A 24,883-nucleotide genomic window follows, 5' to 3' on the forward strand; every position below is an offset into this window, starting at 1 on the left:
GGCTGCGGCAGCTGTAAATCCTCGGCTCTGATCCAAGATACAGATTCCAGGTTGGTGAGCAAATCCGTTTTCTGGCCAGCCACCGCTGTCCCCACTAGTACTCAAAGGTTGACGCGCCCTACAGGTTGGTTGGTAGGTTCGCGGGTGGAGGCAGGGCGAGGGAGACCTCTGCAGTTTTGAGTTGACTCAAGTTCAGGAAGAGAGTACAGAAGAGGCACCTTTGGAGCTGGGAGTAGCCTGTGTAAAGATAGTGATAATGAAACCCTGATTCTGGAAGCTGAAGGATGTAGGGGAGGCAGCTCTGAAAGTTTTGATAGGGAATGATGGCAGACCCTGCGGCTGGTGTGGATCCAGAGGTCAGCAGCCCTTCCCCCCATCTCCAGCCTTTCTGCTCCAGGAAGTGAGCACCGTTTATCCTACCACCCCCCACCCCCACCCCACCCCGCCCCGGGAGGCCCTGACTCCTCCCAGAGGGAGCTGGGAGACGAGCCTTCCGCATTCAGTCTGTGCAAAGGCCGGGCTGGCCCGAGAGCTGTGCATTTCCCCTTAGGTAGCAGGGCCGTGCGCGGTTGTTCAAGAAGAAAGACCAAACGAGTGAGCGCTCTCAGTTGCTCAGAATCTATGTAAAACTCCTTGGTTAGCTCAGAGGAGCTTTGACCACATGGAGCCTCACATCTGGAGCCTCCGTGTGCCGGTCACCTGGAGATGTATGCCATCTGTGGCTGGGCCACTTACTGTCACTTGAAGTGACAGGGCGGTAAAAGAAATGGGGTCCCTTCCCTTTAGGAGCTCATGATACAGATAATTTATCTTTTCATCCTCACTGCGAATGAACTCAGCGAGATTAGCAACAACATTTAATCTATCAATCAATGAAGACAGAAATGTGTGGTTAGGAGCATGGGTACTGCAAACAGAGTGCCTGGGTTCAAACTCTGCCTCTGACACTTAGACGCTGGCTGTGTACCCCCCACCTTTTGTTTGAGCTCTTTGAGCTTGTCTCTTCCACCTATAAAATGGACAGAGTAATATTTATATTATAGAGTTTTGGTGAGGCTTAAGTGAGGCAGAAGTTTAAACACACAGGAGAGTGCCTGAAAAAATAGTAAATACTCAAAATTATTAAGTCATTATTATGGACAAACTCAATGCCTACCTTAAAAAATGCAAAATCAAAACAATTTTTGAAAGAATAGAGTAGGGAATAAAATATGTACAAATGCACTATGATAAAGGAGACTATGACTCCTTCTGACATCTCAACAAGTTAAAATACAGCAGGGTTTAAACGATTAGGAATTACAAGTGGAATATCACAAATGCAGAAAAAAATGATTAGAATTTTATTATCTAACCTAAGAAAAGACACTCAGTTAATGGATTATCTAACACTCAGGGAGAAGAAAACCTGTGCAGGACAATATTTTAAGAATTTGGAAAGTTATTGAATCATTATAAATTTTGAATGCATGAGGTAGTGATTTTTTGAAGTTTTAAAAAAAATTTAAAGTATGTTCCAATTCAAACATTTATCGAGTGCTTCCTGCAAAAGGGCAAAAGAAAATTATTTCCTCAGCACAATCTCAACTCATTTATGCATGCAGTTGCCACGTGTTTAGATTTTTACCCTGTTTTCACTAGAACTCCCAGTTCAGGGGCAGTCCCACCCATCTTATTTCTAACTTTCATTCTGAGCCCCAGCCTGGACTAGTGTTATTCTGAAAGCCCTTTTAATATCGAATTGTGTGAGCTTTCATTCTAAAAGATGCTTCAGATCTACATATCAGTCCATTCTTTGGCCTCCCCCACCCACCCTCCCCCTTTTCTATTTTGCACCCTAAATTGCATTTACCTGGGAAGAAGGCTCCTGTGTTTAAGGCAATGCTTCTGAGGCCTTAATGTGCATACGAATTACCTGAGATCTTATTAAAGCGCAGATACTGAATTGGTCTCGGTGAGGTCTAGAGATTCTGCATAAAGAGCTCCACTGGACGCCAGTGAGGCTAGTTAGCAGACCGCATGGCCTTTTTCTGGCATCTGCTTCTGATTTAACTGGCCCTAGTCGTGAATTTGGCCTGTTTCATTTGCTAATTTGATCTTCAAGGTTCTTCCCCTTAAGGTCTGGTATCTGCGCTCCTCACACAGCCAGACTTATCTTTCTGCCACCCACACTGCTCTTGAGATGTGTCTTTAGTCAGGGACTCTGTTGGCTTTTCTTGTGTCCTCTGGGCTGCGATCAGGAGTAGCTAGTGGTCAAGCCCCTGCTGGCATGTGGGCAGGGCTACGCAAACCCTTTCTAACTGAATGTTAGCCGACTCTGTTCCCCTCGTTCCCTTTCCCAGCCTTAACTTTATACTCTTTAACGAGAGACATCAACTCTTACATAATCTTTTCTGTTCAAGATTCCTTCTCTGCCTTGAATATCTCAAGTAGAGCATTAGATAGAAAAGTAATAGAGCCACATATATAATTTAAATTTTTCTATGGGCCTTACTAAAATGTTAGAAGAAACAGATGAAATTGATTTTAATATATTTAACTCCATGCTTCCAAAATATATTTAGAACATGTAATCAATGTAAAAAATCCATTAATGAAATGTTTTAGATTATTTTTTCTTACCAAATCTTTGAAATCCAGTGTGTGTTTTATACTTAAAATATCTCATTTCCAACTAGCCACATTTCAAGCGCTCAGTAGCCACCTGTGGCTACCATATTTGACAACAGTTATTACTTGTGCCTAGAAGATCAAAAAAGCCAAGCCTCAGTTTTTCTCATTGCATTTCTTCTATTTTGTTTTTGTTAGCTCTAATGAGTTATCATTTACATTTAATAAGTTAGCAATTTTAAGCATACAACTCTGTGAGTTTTGACTTGTATATAGTTGTCCAAACAACACAGTCATGATATATATAGGGGATTTCTGTCACCCCCCAAATTTTTTTGTGTCCCTTTGCAATTCATCCCCTTCTCACAGCCCTGGGCCCTGGTATCCACTAATCTGATCTCAAATAGTAATGTTTTGGCTTTTTTAGTATTTCATATAAATGGAATCATACAGCAACTTATCCTTGCTGTCTAGCTTCTTTCACTTTGCGTAGTGCTTTTGAGATTTATTTTGTTGTATATATCAGTACATCCATTTTCTTGGTTGGTAATATTCATTGAGGTCATGTTTTCAGCTCACTCGATCCCCAGCAATGCCCTATACTCACCCTACTCATCTATGCTGTATCTCACAGACTGTTTTCTTAGTCTGGGACACTTTCTCAGGCGCTTTCTCCTGTAAGGGCTTCTTGTTACTGAAAGGCAATTTGATATTTTTTATCCTACCATGCACTCAGGAGGGGAAAATTGGTGACAGTTACAGGACCTGTTACAGGACTCAATGGTCCAGTCACTTGGGGTGCATAGCCAATGGACACACCAAGTACTTTTGATTAAAGTAGAAGCATTTCTTACTTGTGACCAGTAAGGAGACAGGGAGATAGCTCTCAAAGTACTGTCTTTCCGAACAGCTGGATCAGGGAAGTTTTATGTCTGGGATACGTGCGTGTTCATGCAGGGGCAGGCATGATCTTCCATGTAGTGCGGGTTTCTCTAGCTTGCCAAAAACTGCAAGCAAGCAAGTGCTTGGTTGTTTGCTTAGACTGTGATAGCTTGTTGATTGGAATGCACTGTAACCTTTTTGAAACATCTGGTGTTTGGAACTTTATGCAACTTAGTGGTTAGTTTCTGCGAAACAAAGCACACCTTCGTTTAACCCCATCCCTTCCCTACTGCTGCCTAGCTGACAGACCTTGTGTTCTTTAATTATGCCCACACTGACCAAGCTGTACATCAGTGTACATCTGCCTTTGCAGGGGGAGCCAGACAAAGAAACACTGTGGAATTATATCTGCTCTCAGTCACCCTGTGGCCTATCCTGTACACAAGGGTCGCAGCTGGGGTCAGGGGTAGTGTGCCTCCAACTAGGCAGTGCATTTGTCAGCTGGCTCTTCTTTGGTGGCCCAAACCAGACTCCAGCTAGGCAAACGGAGCATATGGCTTCCAATGAGTAATTCAATGCTGGAATAGTAAAAATAAATAAATAAGTAATCTTAAATGTCTTTAAAAAATTATGTGATTTAAGATTGACGTATATACACTAATATGTATAAAATAGATAACTATTAAGAACCTGCTGTATAAAAAGCAAATAAAATAAAATTCAGAAAAAAATTATGTGATTTAAGACAACAGTAATATAATTTAATGACTGAAAACTTTCAAGAATGAGAATAAGATGTTTTTCAGTGGGGACATACATATTAATTCAGCCCAGACAAAAAATAAAGTTAGGGTTAGTTCCAGCATCTTTAGTTGTCTTGTCAGAGAAGCTACTAGCTTTCTTAACTGACCCTTATTTATGCCAGGCACACAGAAACTACTGGGTAAGGTCCAGCATTCTCACATTGTCCTTAAATGCCATCTTATTAAATCTTGTTATGAATTGAGGTGGTGGATTTTTCTCCTAGGTCCAAAACAAGGAAGAAGATATGAAAGGGGGTGAGAAAGTGATGCATTCATTCTTATACAGATATTTATATAGAGCTATTCATCCACCAGACTCTGCTCTATCCCTATTTCTGGTAAAAATACTGAAGAGGCTCTTTTCCTCATGGTAAGAGGGCAGAGCACTGAAGGATTGAAGAGCAATGACAGTATAAATGTAGTGACAACTAGTTTTTATTGAGACTTTTCTACACATTGGCTCAGATAATTTATCACAAGCGTGCTATAAGGGAGGACTTGTTATCAGCAATACACAAAACATTAAACCACATCTCAGATCAGGAATTACCCCAGTGTTCCAGAACTAGAGACAGATAAATTCAGGATTCAGACCTGTGTCTGTGTTACTCCAGTGTCAGTGCCTTCTCTTCTCACCTCACCCTGCCAGGGCAAGGGAAGCAGCCTGAGTCCTGGGGATGTGCCACCAGGAATGAAGCAGAACAGGGCTGGAGAAGGAGCCTACACATAGCTTAGGAAGAGCTGTAGGATGCCTTCAAATGCCAGGAAGAAGGAGACTATTATGCTGAATCAATGCAGCCCAAAAAATGAGACAAGCACCAGTCAGGAGGTGGGTAGAAAGAAGCTGAGCCACTTTGTGACCTGAGCACCCTTGCAGGTTGGGGTGGGGGGGCATAAAGGAAACATTCTCTTCCTTTAAGGACCAGACAACAACCTGAGGTTTGGATTTGCATAAAACTAGATTATAACCTTTACTTTGTCACTTATTCATTCTGAGACCTTTGGTAATTGAATACCTTTTTAAGAAGTTCACTTTTCACATTTGTAAAATAGGTGTTATTAAATGTATCTTATAGAGTTATTGTGGGATTGGATTACATCAATATACTACCTGTAAAGAGTTCAGCCATTACCTCACATAAAAAGCGATCAGAAGATGGTCTCTGATTATTTTCTACCTTCCACTGTTCCTTGAAACAAATACCTGCATGCATATATACTTGCTTGCATTAATGATGATTGTCTTTGCTATGTGTTCAAAAATGGATGTGTTTCTTGCTCGAAGTCTGAATGGTACACCTCCTCGTAGAGTATATATTTCATTCACCGTTATCTCCCCATACCAACTATAGCACTGTGCTTGACTCTTAGATCCTCTCCCACAGCATGCCTTGTGGAAAAGCTGTGGGGTTGGGACAGCTCTGAACCAGAAGTCACAAGATAGCTTCTCCCTCTTATTTTCCTCTCATACAATTTTTTTTAAATTGAGATATAGTTCACAGACCATAAAATTCATCCTTTAAAGGTATACAATTCATTGTTTTGGAAAAATCACAAAGTTTTTCAACTAGCACCACTATCTTATTCCAGAATATTTTCATCACCCCCAAAAGAGACCCCAGACTCATTAGCAGTTATTTCCCATTCCCTCTCCCACCAACTCTTGACAGCCACTCATCTACTTTCCATGTCTATAGGTTTGCCTACTCTAGATATTTCCTGTAAATGGAGTTATACAGTGTGTAATCTTTTGTATCTGACTTCACTCACTTAGCATAATGTTTTCAAGGCTCAATCTTGTTATAACATGTATTGATACTTCATTCCTCTTTTTCCTCCATTTTTATACTTTTCTCCTATTAGCGATTCTGAAATACTTTCCCCGAATGCTATAAGACCTCTTTGTCCCGACCATTCCACCAGCATACCTCTGCCTCAGGTCGTTTTTCTGTGAACTCTCGCTAGAACATATGTGGCGTCGACTCTCCCACCTGTCCCCTCTGTCCCCCACACACAGGCATAGAGTTTTGGACAGGCCTGGTGAAATCTCTTCTCCCAAAGCACCAGGTCTGTGCCTGACGTTGACCACCTTCACCACCGTCTTTGGTTAAAGTTATGAGGTTTGAGGACAGAGCTTTGAACTAGGACTCTGGACATGATAGGTTTTGCCAACTCTACATTTTTTTTTTTTCTGGTTTAAACTAGTTTAATGAAACAATAATGTCAAGAAACATTTATTGAGCATATACTATATTCGGAGGATTGTCCTGGGTCCTCCAGGAGATACAATGATAACAAATAGTCCAGATACATAGTTCTCAGGGGCTCTCAATCCGAGGGTGCATACACATGAAAACACCTAACCATAATACCAGACAGAATGAATCAGGGGCGGTAGCTGAGGGACAACTAGTAGACATAGCAAACATCCATTGTTTCACCTGCCCACTGTCCCTTCTCTTCTCACAAGTCTCTTGGTTTTCTTTGGGCCACCCCTTTCACTCTCAGTTCACAGTAGAGCTGATTCAACCTCCATGTCCAGGTTTCTTTACCTATAAAATGGGTATACTGACCCTACCTCGAAGCATAATTTTTTTTAATTTTTGAACTTTATTTTATTTACTTTTTATACAGCAGGTTCTTATTAGAACACATCTATGATTTTATAAGATGTGTGATTTTATAAAGTCACTTACGTCTCTATTTCTTTATCAAGAGGCTAAAAATACTCTTATTAATTCAGAGTTTTCCTATGAGAGATAAAGAAAACAGGGGAATATGATTTCTAAATCACAACTGGTTATACAAGTGTTAATTGTAAAGATATAACATCACCTTATTGTGGTCATTTTTGTTTCTTTGGGTTTTTTGGGGAAGGTGACCATGAGAGATGAAAGGGCTCTGTAAAGAGCTGTTAGAAGGTAGACGTGTCGTCACAATAAATGATACTTTTGATCTTGGAGATTAGATCCTGGAGAGCAATGCCAGGACCATGTGAAAGAGAGGTGAAGGAGCTCATGAGAAAGGTCTAAACATCTATGGAGGGATGAGGAGGTTCTAGAGTTTTCTTCATCAAAAGTTGAGGACCTGTGTGTTGGACACTGAGCTAGTTCAATAATGAACAAAAGCAGTCTCTGATCTCATGGAGCTTATATTCCAGTGGGAATATTCAAACAATTAAAGATCCATATTAGGTGGTGAGAAAGAAAATCAAGCAGGTAAGTCTATTGAGAGTGATGGTGTGGGTGGCCATGCCTTAGCTAGGCTTGACAGAGCAAACTCTTTGGATAAAACACGTAAGGAGAGAGTTGAATGAAGTCAGAGAGCCATGCAGATACCAGGGTGAAGGGGCTTCCTTGCAGCAGGAACAGCAAGTGCAAAAATCCTGAGGCAGCAGCATGTCTGGTGCTTTGAACATTGAGGATGTGTTTTGCTGGGCTGAGAAAAGGTTAAACAGACAGTGCCCTACCCAAGGCCACTTCTCTCCAGCACATCATTGTCCCTTCATCCAGTAGGAGTAAAAGGAAACTGTGATCATTGCTCTAATGAGAGTGCAAATTGCTGTCTAATGTGAGCAGGGGCAAAGAACATGCTTGAAGTTAGAATGAGAAGCTCTTGTTACCCCAGGTGCTTGACCTGTTTATCCAGAACAGTCAGCCTGCCTTTGTCTGCCCCATTTCTTACCCTGAACCCTTTTTTTTTGGCCATCTACCCAGGATTCTATACACAAGAAACACCTTAGAAGTCAGGGCTGGGCAGGCAGGAGCCAGGAGAGTGGCTACAATGACTTCAGCAGTCCTGGTGGACATCCAGGACGAAGTGACCTGCCCCATCTGCCTGGAGCTCCTGACAGAACCCCTGAGCATAGACTGTGGACACAGCTTCTGCCAAGCCTGCATCACAGGGGATAGCAAGGAGTTGGGTATTGGCCAAGAAGAAGAGAGCAGCTGTCCTGTGTGCCAGACCAGCTACCAGCCTGGGAACCTGCGACCCAATCGGCACCTGGCCAACATAGCGGACAGGCTCAGGGAGGTGGTGTTGGGCTTGGGGAAGCAGCTGAAGGTGGTTCTTTGTGCACACCATGGAGAGAAACTCCAGCTCTTCTGTAAGGAGGATGGGAAGCTCATTTGCTGGCTGTGCGAGAGGTCCCAGGAGCACCGTGGTCACCACACGTTCCTCATGGAAGAGGTGGCCCAGGAGTACCAGGTGGGAGCCCAGATGGAGGGAAGGCAGGTGGGAACAGACTCCTTGGTAGATTATTAACTTTTCTTTATGCTCTAATCTAATTTCTTTGTAGTCCACCTATTTATGTAGAGGATGAACCTAGAAAAAGCCCCTCTGGCCAAGAGCAGAGACTGTAGCTCTTTCTCGCTGCTCATGATTGGTTCTGAATGAGTGGAGGATGCTGCTCGGGGCCAGTAGCGGGCAGGGCAGGTTGAGTTCAGGGGATATGTTGGCAGTGAGAGTAAAGGACTTAAAGTGGTTCATGGTCAGGTTCTTTCCCCTGGAGAAAAGAGAATCAGCCTATTCCCAGTGGTTTCTATCCCCTGTTTATAAAAGATAACTTTGACCTTCTCAGTTTTTCATTCTGGGACAGGCATCTCCTGAGGTCAGCATAATAATCTCTCCCCCATTCATTCCATGTCTCCACACTGAAACAATTTGACACTTGATCCTGCTTGACTTGATGTGTTTCTTCCAGGAGAAGTTCCAGGAGTCTCTGAAGAAGCTGAGGCAAGAGCAGCAGGAAGCTGAGAAACTAACAGCTGTTATCAGAGAGAAGAGGGCATCCTGGAAGGTAAGAGAGATTCTTCTGAAGGTGTCCTGGGACGGGAATCAGGGCAGGATGTGGGAGCCGAGGGCAAAAGGGACCTAGTTCTGTCTGTTCCCTGATTTAGCTAGAAGAGCTTCCCTTTGCCTGTCCTTCACTGCAACCCTTCCAAACAAGGGTATTGTTCTTGGTGCAGAGCCAGGGAGAGAGAAGGGGGAGTTAGAAAATGAACATATCAAAGGGAATCTAGGTTTTTGAAGACAATCATGGGAGAGGAACCATGGCCATTGGCAGCCCTTAATTCCTGATTCTGGACCTTGTTCTATAGTTTCGAGCTCTGAAATTTGGAAAAATAGGTCATGCACAGGCCACTCTCAATATCGAAAACTGGAAGGGGAGGCTGATGGTGAGTCCTGAGAGGCCAGAGAGGCTGCTTGGAATCTAAATCCCACCTAGGAATCAAAGTCTCTATCTCAGAAGCCTAGATAAGACAGCCTGGGGCCAATGGTCTGAGAAGAGCTGAAGGGAGAATAGGAGAAGAGAGCAGGTTCTGCAGGACTTACTCCCCCATTTGCTCATTCCCCCCCAGTGAGACCTGCCAGGAAAGCAGAGCCTGCCTCCCCAACCTCTTATACAGGAGACCCTCAGCTCAACAGACTAGCAACCTCTTTCTCTTCCATGTTCCTGAAGAATCAGATGGAACCTGAGAGACACAGGATCCAGAAGCAGTTTGATCAGTTGAGGAGCATCCTGGACAGAGAGGAGCAGCGGCAGCTGAAGAAGCTGGAGGAGGAGGAGAGGAAGGGGCTGAACATCATCGCAGAAGCTGAGGGTGAGCTGATGCAGCAGAGCCAGTCCCTGAGAAAGCTCATCTCAGACCTGGAGCGCCGGTGTCAGGGGTCAACAACGGAGCTGCTGCAGGTAGGAATCGCAAAGGAGCCCAAGGTCTCACGGTCAAGGCAAAGAGAGACTAACTCTCCTTCCCTTCTGATGTGGGACTCCTTATCTTGGTGGGGGAAATAAAAAAATTTCCTTTGACCCTGTAGTGCCTCTTCCCTATTAAACAGTTCAAAGTTCATGGATAAAGCATAGGATAATTAGAAGTACAAATGCTAAAGGAATGTCTCATTTTTATTTCTTATGTATAAAGGATAGTCCAAAAGTTCGTTTGATACAATGTAAAAGATCGAGTGATGTTTTACTGCAGCATTTCTCAATCTTGGTACTATTGACCTTTTGGGCTAGAAGATTCTTTGCTGTGAGGGGCTGCCCTGTGCATTGTAGGATGTTCAGCAGCATCCCTGGCCTCTACCCTCTAGATGCCAGTAGCACCCAACTAGCTGTGACAACAAAAATACCCTCCAGACATTGCCAAATGACTCTGGGGAGAACTTATCCTCCCTCCCCCTGTTGAGAATCACTGGCCATTAGGTACCCGTTGTCTCTGATGCCGTGTTGGGATGGGTCAGGTGCTTTTCACTCAGCTTAGTCAAGGCAAACACATACCAAACTCAAGTACTTAGAGAATTTTTATGTAATTACCAGCCCTTCTTTGCTTCACTTTCTTCTCTAGGGCAGAATCATTGAACATGTTGTAATAGAAGTTTGAACAGGATTTTTGAGGCACAGACAATGAGCTCTGGTCTGTGTGTGTATGTGGATTGGGTGGTGCAAGCTGTCAAATCCAAAGAGATTTGATGGAGAGATTTGAACTGAGGTTGAAATCTGAGCAGCTGTTGGCTTCATAGAGTGAATAGTGTGACTATTAAGTTGAAGCAGGATGTACCTTGTGACATTCTGGAACCTTCAGGCTCTTCCTTATTTTCTGTTTGCTTTCTTGCTTTCCTCTTGCTCCCTTTCCTGGTGGAATAATAATTTCTTTACTTATACTTGGGCCCTAGTATTGGGGTCATGGGGTAGTTATTTTCCACCTGTTGGAGATTTTCCTCATTCACTGCTTCTGGTTTCACAACTTCAGTTTATTCTTCTTGCTTTTTTCTTCATCTTTGATGTTGGGTTGCCTTAATGCTTGCTCCTTCCCCCACTTGTTCTAGCCCCTTTACAAGTCTCTTCAAACTGGAAAAATTGCTTCGTAAGTGCAAATGGATCATCAATTTATATAATAGCTAGTCCAGGCACCTGTCTAGACTCTTCTACCCACTAGTTAGTATGACTGCCCAATGGTCATTTTAACTAGAGTGTTATCTCACAGTCAATTTTTCCAGAACTTGCCCATCACAGACACTTCCTCCTTCTCTTTTCCATGTTTGTTTGACATGGTTACCCATTAAGATTTGACAGCTGGATGCAAGCCTGCAGCTTTCAAGTTTCAAAATGTGAACCCTGAGAGTAAAGCTAAGAGGAAGAGGCATGAAGTATCACCCTGATTTGATCATTTGAGTTCCTTATTACAAGTATGCCTTAAGATTGATACAATCCTGGATCCACCTCTACCACTTTACATATGCAAGCCAGTTTGAGTTGTGTTTTTGTCAAATACAACCAAAAATAGCTCCAATACCATGAAAATAGTTATTCCTATGTTACATAGATCAAACCATTGGCCTTTCCTTCTGTTGCATTGAGGGGTATAGAGCAGAAGTTAGGAAGACCAATTCGGAGGCCATGAGACAATTCTACTCAAATGAGGCAGGCAGTGGCAGTGATGACGATAAAGAGCAGTAAGGGTGTGAAATGCACTGGCTTGGTCTAAGATGGGATGTCAGGTAGTTTTTAAGACAGTACTTTGTCTACATTTGGTGACTGGATGCTGGGATCATTGAGGAAGATGGAAGATAACAGAAGAGACCTCATGGTTGCAGGAAAGGTAAGTTTTCTTTCAGATATCTTGAATCTGTGGTGCCCGTGGCTTATGTGAGGGGTATATAAAAGAGATGTAAGCAGAAGTACAGATTTAGGAATCATCAACACATGTGTGTGTTGAAATCAAGAAAAATACACAAAGTCAGAAAAGGTAGCATAGAGGGTTAGGGGAGGTGGAATTTGAGAAACAACCACATTTTATGGCCCTTGTGTCCTCAGCAACCAGAATGTGAGCATCTCGAGGACAGAAATCAGGACTTAGTCATGTGAGAGCATCTAGAAGCAGGCACAGTGCCTGGCAAATAAAAGATGAGGTACATATATAACACCACACACACACACACACACACACACACACACACACACACACACACACACACTCTGTTGTAAAAATAAAGGTACTAATGAATGAATTGAATCATTTCCTGACATCCCTACATAGGGTCTCAGGGAGAGTCTGCTTTCAGCTCTTATCTTTACTTTGTGGCCTCCATATTGGATCATCTCTACCTCTGTCATCATGGGGTGGTGAGAATGGGATGAGGGACATGGATGAGGCTGTAGTAGAGGACAAGTCCTATTACCCTTGACTTAACCTGTCTCTTTCTTTCCTAGGATGTAAGTGATGTCGCGAAAAGGTATGTGTAGAACATGACGTGGTTCCCTTGGGTTGACAAAAGACTCCTGTACCCATAGAGTTATCTTGTGGTCAGTGGGAAAGGAAAAAAAAATCACAAAGCAGGGAAGATTTAGGACTGTGGTGTCTTGAGTGGCTTTTCGTGAGAATTTGGGGTCCCCCAAAGTAAAGGGAATGACTTGGTTTCAATGGTAGGAGAATTTGCATGGCAGAAGGTCACAAATTGGGACAGTAGTGTTCTTAAGAATCAAGGATTACCATATCACTGACTCCCCATGTACCTCGTGATAGAACTCCTTTTCCACAAACCTCTGTACCTGCTTCCAGTCCTGATTCTAGTAGCTCATAGCTACCTCAAAATACGCAGGGATTTTCTTTGCCCACATACTTTATCAGAGGGAAATTTCCCATTTGCTTTTTTTCCCAAGGTCCAGAAATCAGCTCTTGGGATAGCTGCTTAAATTTCCCTTTCCCCCTTGGCTTTGGAACAGGCCATGCCTTGCTACCTAGTTCTCCTCAGTCTTCCATTTTTCTCAATTCCAGTAAAAATATAGACCCGAGGTCTTGAAAAGAGTGGCTTCGGCCCTGAAACAAAAACATGTTCTCTTCTCTGTCACCTACTCTAGAATTTCTTTCATCAAGGTGACCCCTAAAGTAGCCCACATACCTGGTACCTTGAAGCGCCTCACGAACACATGACCCATGGAGCCTGTTGTCCCTTCGGAAGTCTTTATTCTCAGTTTGGAGGTGAGGACGTTTCCTTTCTCCAACTGGCGTAATGTTCCCAGAGACCGAGAATCCTAAGAGGCTGTCCTGAAGGTCTTTCTCCCTAGGCCTCTGCAAGACCTTGAGACCTAAATCACAGACTCTTCTAAGGGAGCCCTTCACCTGATACTCTGAAAGCCCTAGCAGCAGGTCCTGATGTCCTGCCTGTCAACACAGATACCTGTAGGCCCTCTAAGAGGGTGCTGACATTTTAAGTATTTTGTATCTTTTTTAGAGGTAGCAAAGGATTTCCCAGCCATTATTTTATTTAATATTATACAGTCTCTAGGATGCAGAGAAAGAAGGGAAAATTATTGTATTTTACAAAACAACAACAAACCAAACAAAGGAACAAAAATGAGGCTTTGCGGGATAAATCCTATCAACTTTTTTTTAAATTGATGTATATATAGTTGATTTGCAAGAGTATATTAGTTTCAGATGTACAACATAGTGATTCAATACTTTTATAGATTATACTCCATTTAAAGTTATTATAAAATATTGGCTATATTCCCTGTTCTGTACAAAAGATATATTCACCCCAGTATTCATCGCAGCACTATTTATGATAGCCAAGATGTGGAAGCGACCTAAGTGCCCCTCAACAGATGAATAGATAAAGAAGATGTGGTATATATATATAGATCTATATATATATATATATATATATATATATATAAAAGAGAGAGACAGAGAGAGAGAGAGAGATACTACACAGCCAATAAAAAAAGAATGAAAATCTTACCAGTGTGTACACAGATGGTGAGAAGCTAGTTTTTAGTCCAGTTCTTCTGGCTCCTATGCCAGAGGTCTTTGCAGAATGATGCTAATTTTCTTCAAGGAAGAGTGTTGAAGTTCACCAGTGGGCCTGGGAGATGAAGGAGACAGATGTTAGAGACACCCAAAGTTAGCAGTGTTGAAGATTCATAATGTCTGTTCTCTCTAGGAGTGAGCTCTGGACCCTGAAGAAGCCAGAAGCTCTCCCCACCAAGCTGAAGAGTATGTTTCGAGCCCCAGATCTGAAAAAGATGCTGCGAGTGTTTAGAGGTGAGGAGTTTCAGGGAACAGCGTTTGGATGAGGGATCATGGTAGTAGAGGAAATAAAAAGAATGTAGGGTTGGTATTTGCGAATAGTGTCAGAGAAAGAGATCAAAGAGGGAGGGACACAATGTGCTGAAGAAGATGCAGGTCATACTGAAGGGGGAATGAAATGGCCGGTTCACATCCTTATAGAATTCCCTTCCACACCTCTCAGCCAGGTAAGGGAGAGACAGCAGACCTGAGACTGATGGTTCTATATAATGTGATTGACTCTTTATCATTACAGAGCTGACAGATGTCCAGAGCTACTGGGGTAAGTAGAAACTGTGGCCTCTTTGAGCTGACATGTTCTTATCCTTGCCAAACATACCCACACACACACTCTCAGGTATGAGGTGTTGCTGTTTCCACCCAGCCCCCCACCACCTAGCTCCAATTCCTCCCACCCATATCCTCGCTTCCTCTTCTCAGAGTCATAAGACCCACATACCCATTCTCATCTGCTGATGCTGTACCTTTCTCCCACAGAGGATGTGACTCTGAATCCACACACGGCTAATTTAAATCTCATCCTGTCTAAGAACCGGAGGCAGGTGAGATTTGTGGGCACTCAGCTGTCTGGGTCTCATCTGGAAGAGCATTATGGCTGTGGTGTCCTGGGCTCTCGGCACTTCTCCTCAGGAAAGCATTACTGGGAGGTAGACGTGGCCAAGAAGACTGACTGGATCCTGGGGGTGTGCAGTGATTCAACGGGACCTACGTTCTCTTTCAACCAGTTTGCGAACAATCGGAATGTTTACTCCCGATACCAGCCTCAAAGTGGATACTGGGTGATTGGGTTACATCATAAGCACGAATACAGAGCCTACGAGGAATCGTCCACCTCCTTGCTCCTCTCCATGATGGTGCCCCCTCGCCGAATTGGGGTGTTCTTAGACTATGAGGCCGGCACGGTCTCCTTTTACAATGTCACCAACCACGGCTTCCCCATCTACACCTTCTCTAAGTATTACTTTCCTACCACCCTATGTCCATATTTTAATCCTTGCAACTGTGTAGTCCCGATGACCCTGCGCCGCCCAAGCTCTTGAACTTTCTGCTGTTCCCACCATCTGAGCCGTACCCTCTACTCCAAGGCTCTTCTGCATCTCAGTTTCTCCTTTCTTACCTCCGATTTTCCTGTGTTCTCACTCCTTTCCTGTTGAACATTTACTCAGTGCTAGAGCTGAGTAACCCAGCGGTGACAGTGAACATCCTTGACAGATTAATTACAGATCTTGAGATGGGTGAGGGGTAGCTGTCAACATTTTTCCCCCTTTTTTTTTTAAAAGAAAGAATTGGAAAATTTTATTCGAGCCAAATTTGAAGATTATAACCTGGGAAGAGCATCTCAGAAAGCTCAGAACTGTTCCCTCAACATTTTACCATTAAGCGTGGCATTTGGTGGAGATTCTTCTTTGTTGATGTATAGAATCAAATTTAGGAAATTCTCTTCTATTAATTTGATGTCAGTTTTTGTACTGAGTGGAAAGTTGAATTTCAACATATATTGTCACTGTAATTATTAAGATAATCACACGTCATTTTTTTTTTTAATCACACGTCATTTTTATTCTGTTCTTGGAATACATTGATTTATTTCCATTTTTAAATCTAACACAGATTTCTGGAATAAACCACTGTTATTCTTCATATGCAATACTGGATTTGTTTTTGCTCATACGTTGTTTAGGTTTTGTTTTTATCTCTGTTTATGAAAGAAATTGACCTGTAATTTTACATTCTTGTAACGTCGTCAGGTTTTATAAAATGCAATACATGGGCAAAGAAATTGCTGTTTTTTTTATGTAAGTACATATAGGATTGAGTGCTAAAATCCATTATAACGTTAATTTGGGTGGCTTTAAATTCAATTTTAAAAAAAGATTCTAACTTCAGTTTTTACTACAAACTTCATGGATCTTAAAAATCTAAGGTAGTAAAAAAAAAAAAATCTAAGGTAGTGATTGAAAAAAAAAAATCTAAACACACTGAAGTAAAAACAGGAGAGAAGAGGAAAATGTTCAGTCCAATACAGATTTTTCTGTCAGAATGGGAGGAAAATGTAAAAAGAAAATAATCAATATGAAGCACTTTTAGGAAGAGAATGATTTCTTCTAGCTTCTCCATACCTCCTTTTCTTTATGGTCAAACATGAACAGCTTGTGCATGAGCACTTTGTCTTTGGGAGAGGGATGCTATATGCTTTTTGAGCTAACTGTAAAAGAAATTATGATGAGGGGGCTGTAAGGATGGAATGAATATCAAGGAGTTGAATGTCAAGATCTGGCTGTCCACTATGATAGCCAAGAGGCTCCGGTGGCTGTTGAACAATTCAGACATGCCTAGTCTGAATTGAGATGTGCCGTACATATAAAATACACACCATATTTTGAAGACTTAGTTCAAAATATAATGTAGGGGCTTCCCTGGTGGCGCAGTGGTTGAGAGTCCGCCTGCCAATGCAGGGGACACGGGTTCCTGCCCCAGTCCGGGAAGATCCCACATGCCGCGGAGCGGCTGGGCCCGTGAGCCATGGCTGCTGAGCCTGCGCGTCCGGAGCCTGTGCTCCGCAGCGGGAGAGGCCACAACAGTGAGAGGCCCGCGTAAGCTGAGAGACAAGAACGTTTTATGAAGATCAAAAGGATGTTAATAAATGAGGGATTTCTTATTCTCCAGTTTGCATGCCACATGCAAAAATTTTTAGTTATTTCTGGTCTCCAGATGACAGGAAAGATGGAGTCGTGAGGACTGCATGGGATTCAGTCTCAAGTCCAGAAAAAGGAAAAACAGCATGCATTCTAAGGCAAGTTGCTTGGAACGAACCAAAATTTGTTAAGCCTTTCTGCAGTATATCAAAATGTGTGTGTGTGTGTGCATGACTGCATGTGTGTGTGTGCCTTGGGAGTGGGGATTATATCTAAGAAGAATTTTTTGTTTAACTAAGAGTAAACATGAATTTTATTCCAAGCCATATCTAGGAGCAAATTAAAACTTTGCCTCTGACACAAGAAAACATTTGCGGGTAGAGAAAGAAGACAAAGTAAGGTGTGAGGTTTAAATGCAGACAAATGAGTAAGAAGAAAGTAAGTTTCCCAAGACTGAAGGAGAAGATACCGCCGAGAGAGTAGAAGCACAATGCCATCTGTAGTATACCCTATGACACACCTCCCAGATCTGCTTTTCAGGACCTGTGTACCTATCTCCCAGCTGCTGGGAATATCAGATACTGGGAGCTCACATCTGCACCCCTCCCTGGAATTGTCCTCAGACCCAAGGAACTACCTTATCCAAAGTTTTGTCCTATCACACAGGGTAATCCTCCGCCAATGACAGGATACCATGGGAGTACAAATAACTGGCTTCCTTGCCTCATTATGGGATAACACAGAAGGGCCATTCCAGCACAGGAGCTTCCCATAGTATCATGCAGGCCCCAGATGCAGCCTCACGGTGAGTCAGCTTCTCCTTTGACCCAATCATACATTACTAGTTTTTTACAAGTATAATTCCTCAGAGATCTCCTCCAAAATCCTTCTACACGCTATTCTATAACCCAGTTTGTATTTATCTAGGACCTTGTATACAATAACTGGAAAGATTGTTTCCAGTAAACTTTTAACTTTCATTTGCTAATTATTGCTGATCACTGCCTATCACTATATAAAGTATACCATGGAGATAAATCTGACTGATTTTGACCTCAAAGAGATTGTACCCTAGTGGTAAAAATTTAGCAGTGTTTTTTTTAAGCTAGAATGAGCATCAGAATCACCTGGAGGGTTCAATAGCATATTACTATGTCCCAGCCCCAGAGATTCTGATATAGTGAGTCTGGGGTAGTGTCCAATAATTAGCATTTATAATAAATTACCAGATAATGCTGATACCCATGGCCCGGGGACTACACTTTAAGAACCACTGATGGGCTTCCCTGGTGGCACAGTGGTTGAGAGTCCGCCTACTGATGCAGGGGACACAGGTTCGTGCCCCGGTCCGGGAAGACCCCACATGCCGCGGAGCGGCTGGGCCCGTGAGCCATGGTCGCTGAGCCTGCGCATCCGGAGCCTGTGCTCCGCAACAGGAGAGGCCACAACAGTAAGAGGCCCGCGTACCGCAAAAAAAAAAAAAAAAAAAAAGAACCACTGATACCCAATGATAACTAACGTAACAGCACGATAAATAGACCTCTGGAAAATAATGAAAAGAATAAATAATCATGAAATAAGCCAACTGGGGAAGGCTTTCTGGATAGTATGTCATTAAATCTGAGCTAAGAAATATTTGGTGATGGGTGCTAGAAGGGAAAAGTAATAAGACTTTATAGTTCTGAGAGAGACTATTGTTCCGCTGGAATTATAGAATAGTCTCCCAATATGTCAAAATTTCTTAATTCCATTCCTTAGCTCAGATCCCAACACCAGCTATTCAATCCACCACCTTTACTGGGTTCCCTCCCATGTACCATCTTCTTTTTTGTTTTTCACTTAGCAATTCCTTGTTCTTTTTCTTAAAATTTTATTGACATATAGTTGATTTACAATGTTGTGTTAATTTCTGCTGTACAGCAAAGTGACTCAGTTACACATATATATATTCTTTTTCATATTCTTTTCCATTATGGTTTATCACAGGATATTAAATATAGTCCTCTGTGCTATACAGTAGGAACTTGTTGTTTATTCATCCACATACCATCTTAATTTTCAGGACTATTTTGCAAGAATGTATCATTCCCCTAAACCCTCCACCTCAATCTAAGTCCTGTGATTTTACATACACACACACACACACACACCATCTTGCTTAGGCTTTACATCATGATTAACAGATATAATTAATAAATATTTGTTATTTTATAGCCATATGTAGGTTCTTCCTTAGAGACTGAAGGGAAAAAAGCCATAAGAAGTGAAGTGCAGAATTGCTGTTTTTGGAAATTTTCTACGTGGTTTTCTGTGTAGATGAGGCAAATACTTTGAAGTGAGAGTGTCTTTTTAACTCTGGCTCATATTCACTCTCTAGGTCTCCTCTGCTGTATCATGGAATTAAAGAATAGATTTTCTATTCCTCCAGAAACTAGGCAACATGCTCTGAAAGAGGTTATGTTCTCTCGCTGGAAGCAAGAAAACTCCTGCAAAAAATGTGTCTATAACTAATTCCCACAGATATGCTGCACCCCAACAATATACAGTTCCATCCTTCTTCCTTCCTTCTGATAGGGATTCCAAGGCTGGAAAATGTGAACATCTGGATTGGCTCCCCCTTCTTTGCAGTGTATCTAATAACCCTCATGGGAAATGTCACCATCCTGTTTGTGATCCAGACTGAAGCAGCCTCCACCAGCCTATGTTTTACTTCCTGGCCATGTTGGCCTGCACTGACCTTGGCCTGTCTACAGCCACCATCCCCAAGATGCTGGGTGTTTTCTGGTTCAATCTCAGGGAGATTGTGTTTGGTGCTTGCATCACAAGATGTACACAATCCATATATGCACTGGCCTGGAGTCTGCAGTGCTGACAGTCGTGGCCATAGACCGATACATTGCCGTCTGCAACCTCCTGAGATACAGCATGATACTCACCAATAAGGTGATAGCCATCCTGGGCATAGTCATCATGGTCCGGACTTTGGTGTGTGTGTCTCCTTTTAGAGTCCTTATCCTAAGCCTTCCTTTCTGTGATGCCCAGATCATCCCCCACACCTATGGTGAACCCCTGGGTTTGGCAAAGTTGGCTTGTGCCAGTATTAAGGTCAGTGCTTTCTATGGCTTGATTGCTTTTTCCATGGGATATATTGACCTTTCTGTGATTGGATTTTCCTATGTCCAAATCCTCAGAGCAGTCTTCTACCTCCCGTCCTGGGATGCCCGCCTCAAGGCACTCAGGACATTTGGCTCCCATGTCTGCTTAATGTTGGCTTTCTACCTGCCAGCACTCTTCTCCTTCATGACACACTGCTTTGGCCACAACATCCCTCATTATATCCCCATACTTCTGGCCAATCTATATGTGGTTTTTCCCCCTGCCCTTAACCCTGGAATCTATGGGGTCAGGACAAAACAGATAAGAGAGTGGGCACTTAGGATGCTTAACCCTAAAAGCTATTGATATTTAACCCCAAGAGGATCTTCCATGATCATTCAGTGGAATGATAAGATCAAAACAGAAGTAAACACTGGAATATTTTTGTTAAAATCCTCTACGTGTAATCCTCTACTACATTTTCCTTATTAGTCATAATGTACACCACATTAGAAGGCAGAGCTCAAAGATTCCAAAATAATCACTCTATTTTTTGCCACAGGAAAAGTACAACAAAAAATTCTCACATTTAAACCCCACTGATACTACAAGATTCCTAAGGTGAGAAAAAAGTTTGAAAAAGTGGCCCCAGTAACTACCTTAAATACTTTTCTTTCTCATGGGGATTCTCTTCATTCACATGTCAGAAGCTGAAGTCCATGACTATAAAAATGATGAATTTCATGAAAACCAAGCAGCATATAGTGGGAAGAGAAATGCACAATGAGTCATGAGATACAGGTTTAAATTCAGGCTCTGGCCTTGACTGGAAGATGTACGTGAGAATGTCACTTAGAGCTCTTTGAGCTTCGGTATCCTTACCAAGAAAATAATTCAAAAAAAAAAAAAAAAAAACTGTTGTGAAAATCTTTGCAGCTTCTGAAACATAAAAAGGTTTGACAACAAATAAACACATGTATTTCTAGTGTGGTTGTTACTTCTGGTGCATGTAGATTTAACTTACTAAATCCAATCCTACTATACAGTCACTGATATGAAGTGAGGTCTCCAGCTCCAGATGATCCCATTGCTTGGGGGTCTTTAGGGACTCAGCCCTTAGCTTGGTCAGAGCATTTCATTTAGAAAACTATAAAGCCTGAAGAGTTAAGAGGGCTTTCTCTTGGCTTGAGGACTCAGTGAAACCTCAGGCCCTGCGGTTCTCGTTAGGGTGAGCTTCAGGGCAGAATGAAATAGAATGACTGCTGACATAATATAAAGTCATTCTCATTTGAGTATGGAAGCTAGATAGGATATTGATTGATTTCTTTGGGTATTCTAGGAGCTGCAAAAACATGAAGTTGGCTTCTAATTGGAAATGGGACCCTGGCTGAAATTTAAGGTAGAATGAGCAAGGAATATACAAAGAATAGGGCTAAAGTAATAGTAATGTAAACTAAGAGAGGAAGTGAAACGAAAAAAATGATACTTTGTGTAAATTTATAAAGAAAAATGACCGAATGATCAGTTTCTAAATAGAAATTACAACATTGACACAAACAAGATTTAGAAAAAAACTAAACAGATCAAAATATGAAGGAAGATGACAAAATAAGTCATTGCAGATTTTCTTCCAAGTCAGATGGTAGACTATGATAACTTTTCATATGTTTCTTATACTATATTAACTGTTTTGCAATACTAAAACATTTGCAAAGCTTTCAAAATTATTTAGAAAATTAACATTATCCTGATGACAAAATCAGAAAATAGAGAAAATACAGATTCTCTAAATCATTGCAAATGGCAACACAATTATGAGAAGCTTGACTCAAAGTGGGTATACACAGGGATAGATGCTACCAATTTGTTATAGGGATTTGTAAAGGATGTAGGGACACCAGCTGTTATTCCTCACAATAACTAGCACAATTTTGGCACATGAAGGGGCTCAGTAAACATTCCTTTACTGATGGTATTGAAGTGCCTAAGTGTAGAGTTGACAGATAGTGTCTACAGTGGATTTCTAGTTCCATAGAAGTCAAGTCCTAACTCTAAGCAGACAAGCTACATACTGAAGGGCGGCTCCCTGCCCTGGTTCTAAGGAGAGAGGCTAAAGAGGACCACACGTTCTCACAGCATTGTCAAGCCCAGTACAGGTGCTTCAAGGAACTGGACACAATAGGCCTAAGACAGGCTTTGGGGTGAGTCTACATACAGATAAAGGAGACAGGGGGTGGGGGGCAGGATTACTCAAAGAGCCAGATCGTAAAAGGCAGATTCAACTCTGCCATGAAGTTCCAACAGTATTAAAAAACGTCCTAGGGCTTCCCTGCTGGCGCAGTGGTTGAGAGTCCGCCTGCCAGTGCAGGGGACATGGGTTCGTGCCCCGGTCCGGGAAGATCCACGTGCCGCGGAGCGGCTGGGCCCGTGAGCCATGGCTGCTGAGCCTGCGCGTCCGGAGCCTGTGCTCCGCAACGGGAGAGGCCACAACAGTGAGAGGCCCGCGTACCGCCAAAAAAAACCCAAAAACGTCCTATTAGCCCAGTCTTGGTTGGCTAGATTTAGTATTAATTAATGCATTTGAAATTAGTAGACTGTAGATGTTTTGTCAATTTAACTGAGAAAATCTGTTAAGAGTCACTTTGCTATTATAGTCTATGGTCCAACTGTACTGGAAGAAGGTGTATTAAGAACAAGAGAAGGGGAGGGTGGGACCTACCACCTCACTCCCTGGTTTGCAGGTTTGTTGAATTTGCATGAGAAATTTGCATGAGCAACACAGATTCTTTTGAGAAAAAAGATCTGAAACCATTGAACAGTATTCAGGAACAGAGCAAATTTAAATCAAGACCCAGTAGCAAGAGAGAGCAACAGGTTACCTGGGAATTAAATATCTAGAGGAAAAAGAAATCTATCCTGGTGACCAATGCTCAAAACAAAGACCTAAATATTGTTGAGGAAATAAAACTGTGTATTCCACATATCATAAAGTAGAGTTTGGGAGCCTCTTGGTACATAGTCATGTGATATGCTTCAGATATATTCTAAGCATATGGGTGTTAATGATGGGAGCTGTGACCTCAGAGGCCTAGTGTGGGACATCAAGACTGGCAGTGAGGGAGTCTAAACAGCAGGGCATTACTGCCAGGAGTAAATAAATGCTTCATTGTTGGCAACTCAACAGTGCCTCCTCGTGGCTATTAACCAGAATAGCAATACTGAAGTGATTCCAGTTAACTTCTGCTTGGTGTCTGAAAGGAAACTGACAACTTTGAAATCAGAAAACTCCTGGGATCTCCAATGCTAGCAGAGGGTCAGGGGATAGCTTAAAAAAGAAAATAGTGTACTTCATGATCATAAGGCACGTGGGGATTTTAATGATTAATTTTAAAAATAAAAGATATATAACAGTTTATACTCTGATTTTCTTTTCTCCATTGACATTGAAGAGTCAATATCAAATCCATGACATGAGTCAAGTATTCATAAGGATAGAGTATATCTCAGTATTTTTTTTAATCTCAGTATTTTATAACATATTACATTAGCAATGTTTGACTAAGGACAAATTATATATAATAGTAACATTTATTCATTTTTCAACCAAAAATTAGTTATCAAGTGCTTTATGTGTGATTAGCACAGTAGTGGTTAGCATAGGTAGTTACCAAGAAGTAAACTACTTTCAAAGAGATTATGTTCAAAATAGCCCATGAATTATCATTATTCCTAATCTTGCAGATTAGGCAATTGAGCAAAAAGATAAATTACTAATGATCATTTAATTAATAGTGACCAGAGTCAAGAGTGAGACATTAGGCACATTTGCTACATAAATCTATTTTTCCTATTACATTTTCGAGGAGTGAGCTGCATAGTTAGACTTCAACTGGATAGTTTTGTAGTTTTCTAAAGTTTTTCAGGCTCCAGATTGTAAATAACAAAGGCAGAGCCCTACGCAACCCAACATACATTGAATTAGTCAATGCAAGTAAAGTTAGTTTCTACCACAAAGATATCACAGTAACAATGTAATAGAAGTTTACTTCTCATCCACATACCATTCCAATGAATGTGGGCTTTGTTTCACATCAGCATTTAGAGACCCATGTTTCTTTCATTAGTTGGCTCCTTCATGTTCTTGTCCCTTACAGACTGCCACTGGTTCTTCTGAATCTGTCAGGCAAGTGAAGGGAGAGAATGTGCAAGATTTTGTAGGAGGTTGTAGGGACTCAATCTGGGAGAGATTTACATCATTTTCTCTGTCATTCCATTGGCCAGAAACTTCACATAAATCTAGCTGGAGACACCAGGTGACTAAATATTTATTTCTCCAGAGAAATTATATGAGAGACCCTCACATGTAAAACATACGTAACCTCTTCCCAAATGAGGCTAAGCGAACTCTCATCTAGCCACTATATGCAGCATAGAGTCCAAGATCTCCAGGAGTGTGTGGTCATTTCCATCAGGTCCTGATGTGGTTTCTCTTGGACCAGTCATTTCCTCCTACTACCACACGTTTAATGGTGGAGCAGAAACTGAATACCAGTCAAAAAGATTCCCAGTTGAAGTGAAACATGGAATACATTTAACAAGAACTTGTCAGTGGTAATTCTGGAATACTTTGGGGGCAATACTTTGCAATACTTTGCAATACTTTTATCTCCTGACAGTAGAATAAGTTCCCTGACTAGGTCCTGGATATGACTCTGGGAGAATCTCTCCTGGCCATTGTTTTCTATGTCCCTTTTTCTGCATATGT

The 24,883-nt window shown here is 41.9% G+C and overlaps 2 protein-coding genes and 1 long non-coding RNA gene across 6 annotated transcripts in view; 2 read left to right on the forward strand and 1 right to left on the reverse strand.

The window, feature by feature from the left end:
* TRIM6 (tripartite motif containing 6) lies at positions 1–16,034 on the forward strand. 4 transcript variants are annotated; one of them, XM_073808560.1, is made up of 7 exons: positions 1–50; positions 8,998–9,093; positions 9,757–9,987; positions 12,505–12,527; positions 14,241–14,341; positions 14,622–14,648; positions 14,864–16,034. In XM_073808560.1, the coding sequence occupies exons 3-7, from the start codon at positions 9,763–9,765 to the stop codon at positions 15,424–15,426; spliced, it is 939 nt and encodes a 312-aa protein (XP_073664661.1). In that variant the 5' UTR covers positions 1–50; positions 8,998–9,093; positions 9,757–9,762; the 3' UTR covers positions 15,427–16,034. The 4 variants fall into 4 exon arrangements, with proteins under 4 accessions (XP_073664661.1, XP_004327769.1, XP_019803683.1 ...); XM_004327721.4 differs by lacking the exon at positions 1–50 and adding an exon at positions 8,079–8,501; XM_019948124.3 differs by lacking the exons at positions 1–50; positions 14,622–14,648; positions 14,864–16,034 and adding exons at positions 8,079–8,501; positions 13,153–13,273.
* The window catches only part of LOC109552229 (uncharacterized), a 25,027-nt gene continuing 7,048 nt past the window's right edge, over positions 6,905–24,883 (reverse strand). The window contains exons 3-6 of the long non-coding RNA XR_012333444.1: positions 24,180–24,294; positions 20,778–21,057; positions 14,040–14,162; positions 6,905–13,380 (exon numbers count right to left, since the gene is read on the reverse strand). This is a non-coding gene — a long non-coding RNA (uncharacterized lncRNA). The remainder of the gene's footprint in view (positions 13,381–14,039; positions 14,163–20,777; positions 21,058–24,179; positions 24,295–24,883) is intronic.
* LOC101328325 (olfactory receptor 52E5-like) lies at positions 19,542–20,576 on the forward strand. The gene is given in 3 exon segments (XM_019948126.2): positions 19,542–19,704; positions 19,707–19,844; positions 19,847–20,576. Coding segments are annotated over 3 exon segments (936 nt in total). The 5' UTR covers positions 19,542–19,544; the 3' UTR covers positions 20,485–20,576.

Source organism: Tursiops truncatus, chromosome 8, assembly GCF_011762595.2.
Source record: "Tursiops truncatus isolate mTurTru1 chromosome 8, mTurTru1.mat.Y, whole genome shotgun sequence".
In the NCBI taxonomy this organism is placed as follows: Eukaryota; Metazoa; Chordata; class Mammalia; order Artiodactyla; family Delphinidae; genus Tursiops; species Tursiops truncatus.

What these genes read in the sequence shown, in the direction of transcription:
- TRIM6 (XM_004327721.4), top strand. Translation starts at nt 8,079, where the DNA reads ATGACTTCAGCAGTCCTGGTGGACATCCAGGACGAAGTGACCTGCCCC. An exon ending in CAACAACGGAGCTGCTGCAG is followed by an intron (nt 9,988 to 12,504) that starts GTAGGAATCGCA and finishes TTTCTTTCCTAG; the next exon opens with GATGTAAGTGATGTCGCGAA. An exon ending in AGATGTCCAGAGCTACTGGG is followed by an intron (nt 14,649 to 14,863) that starts GTAAGTAGAAAC and finishes TTTCTCCCACAG; the next exon opens with AGGATGTGACTCTGAATCCA.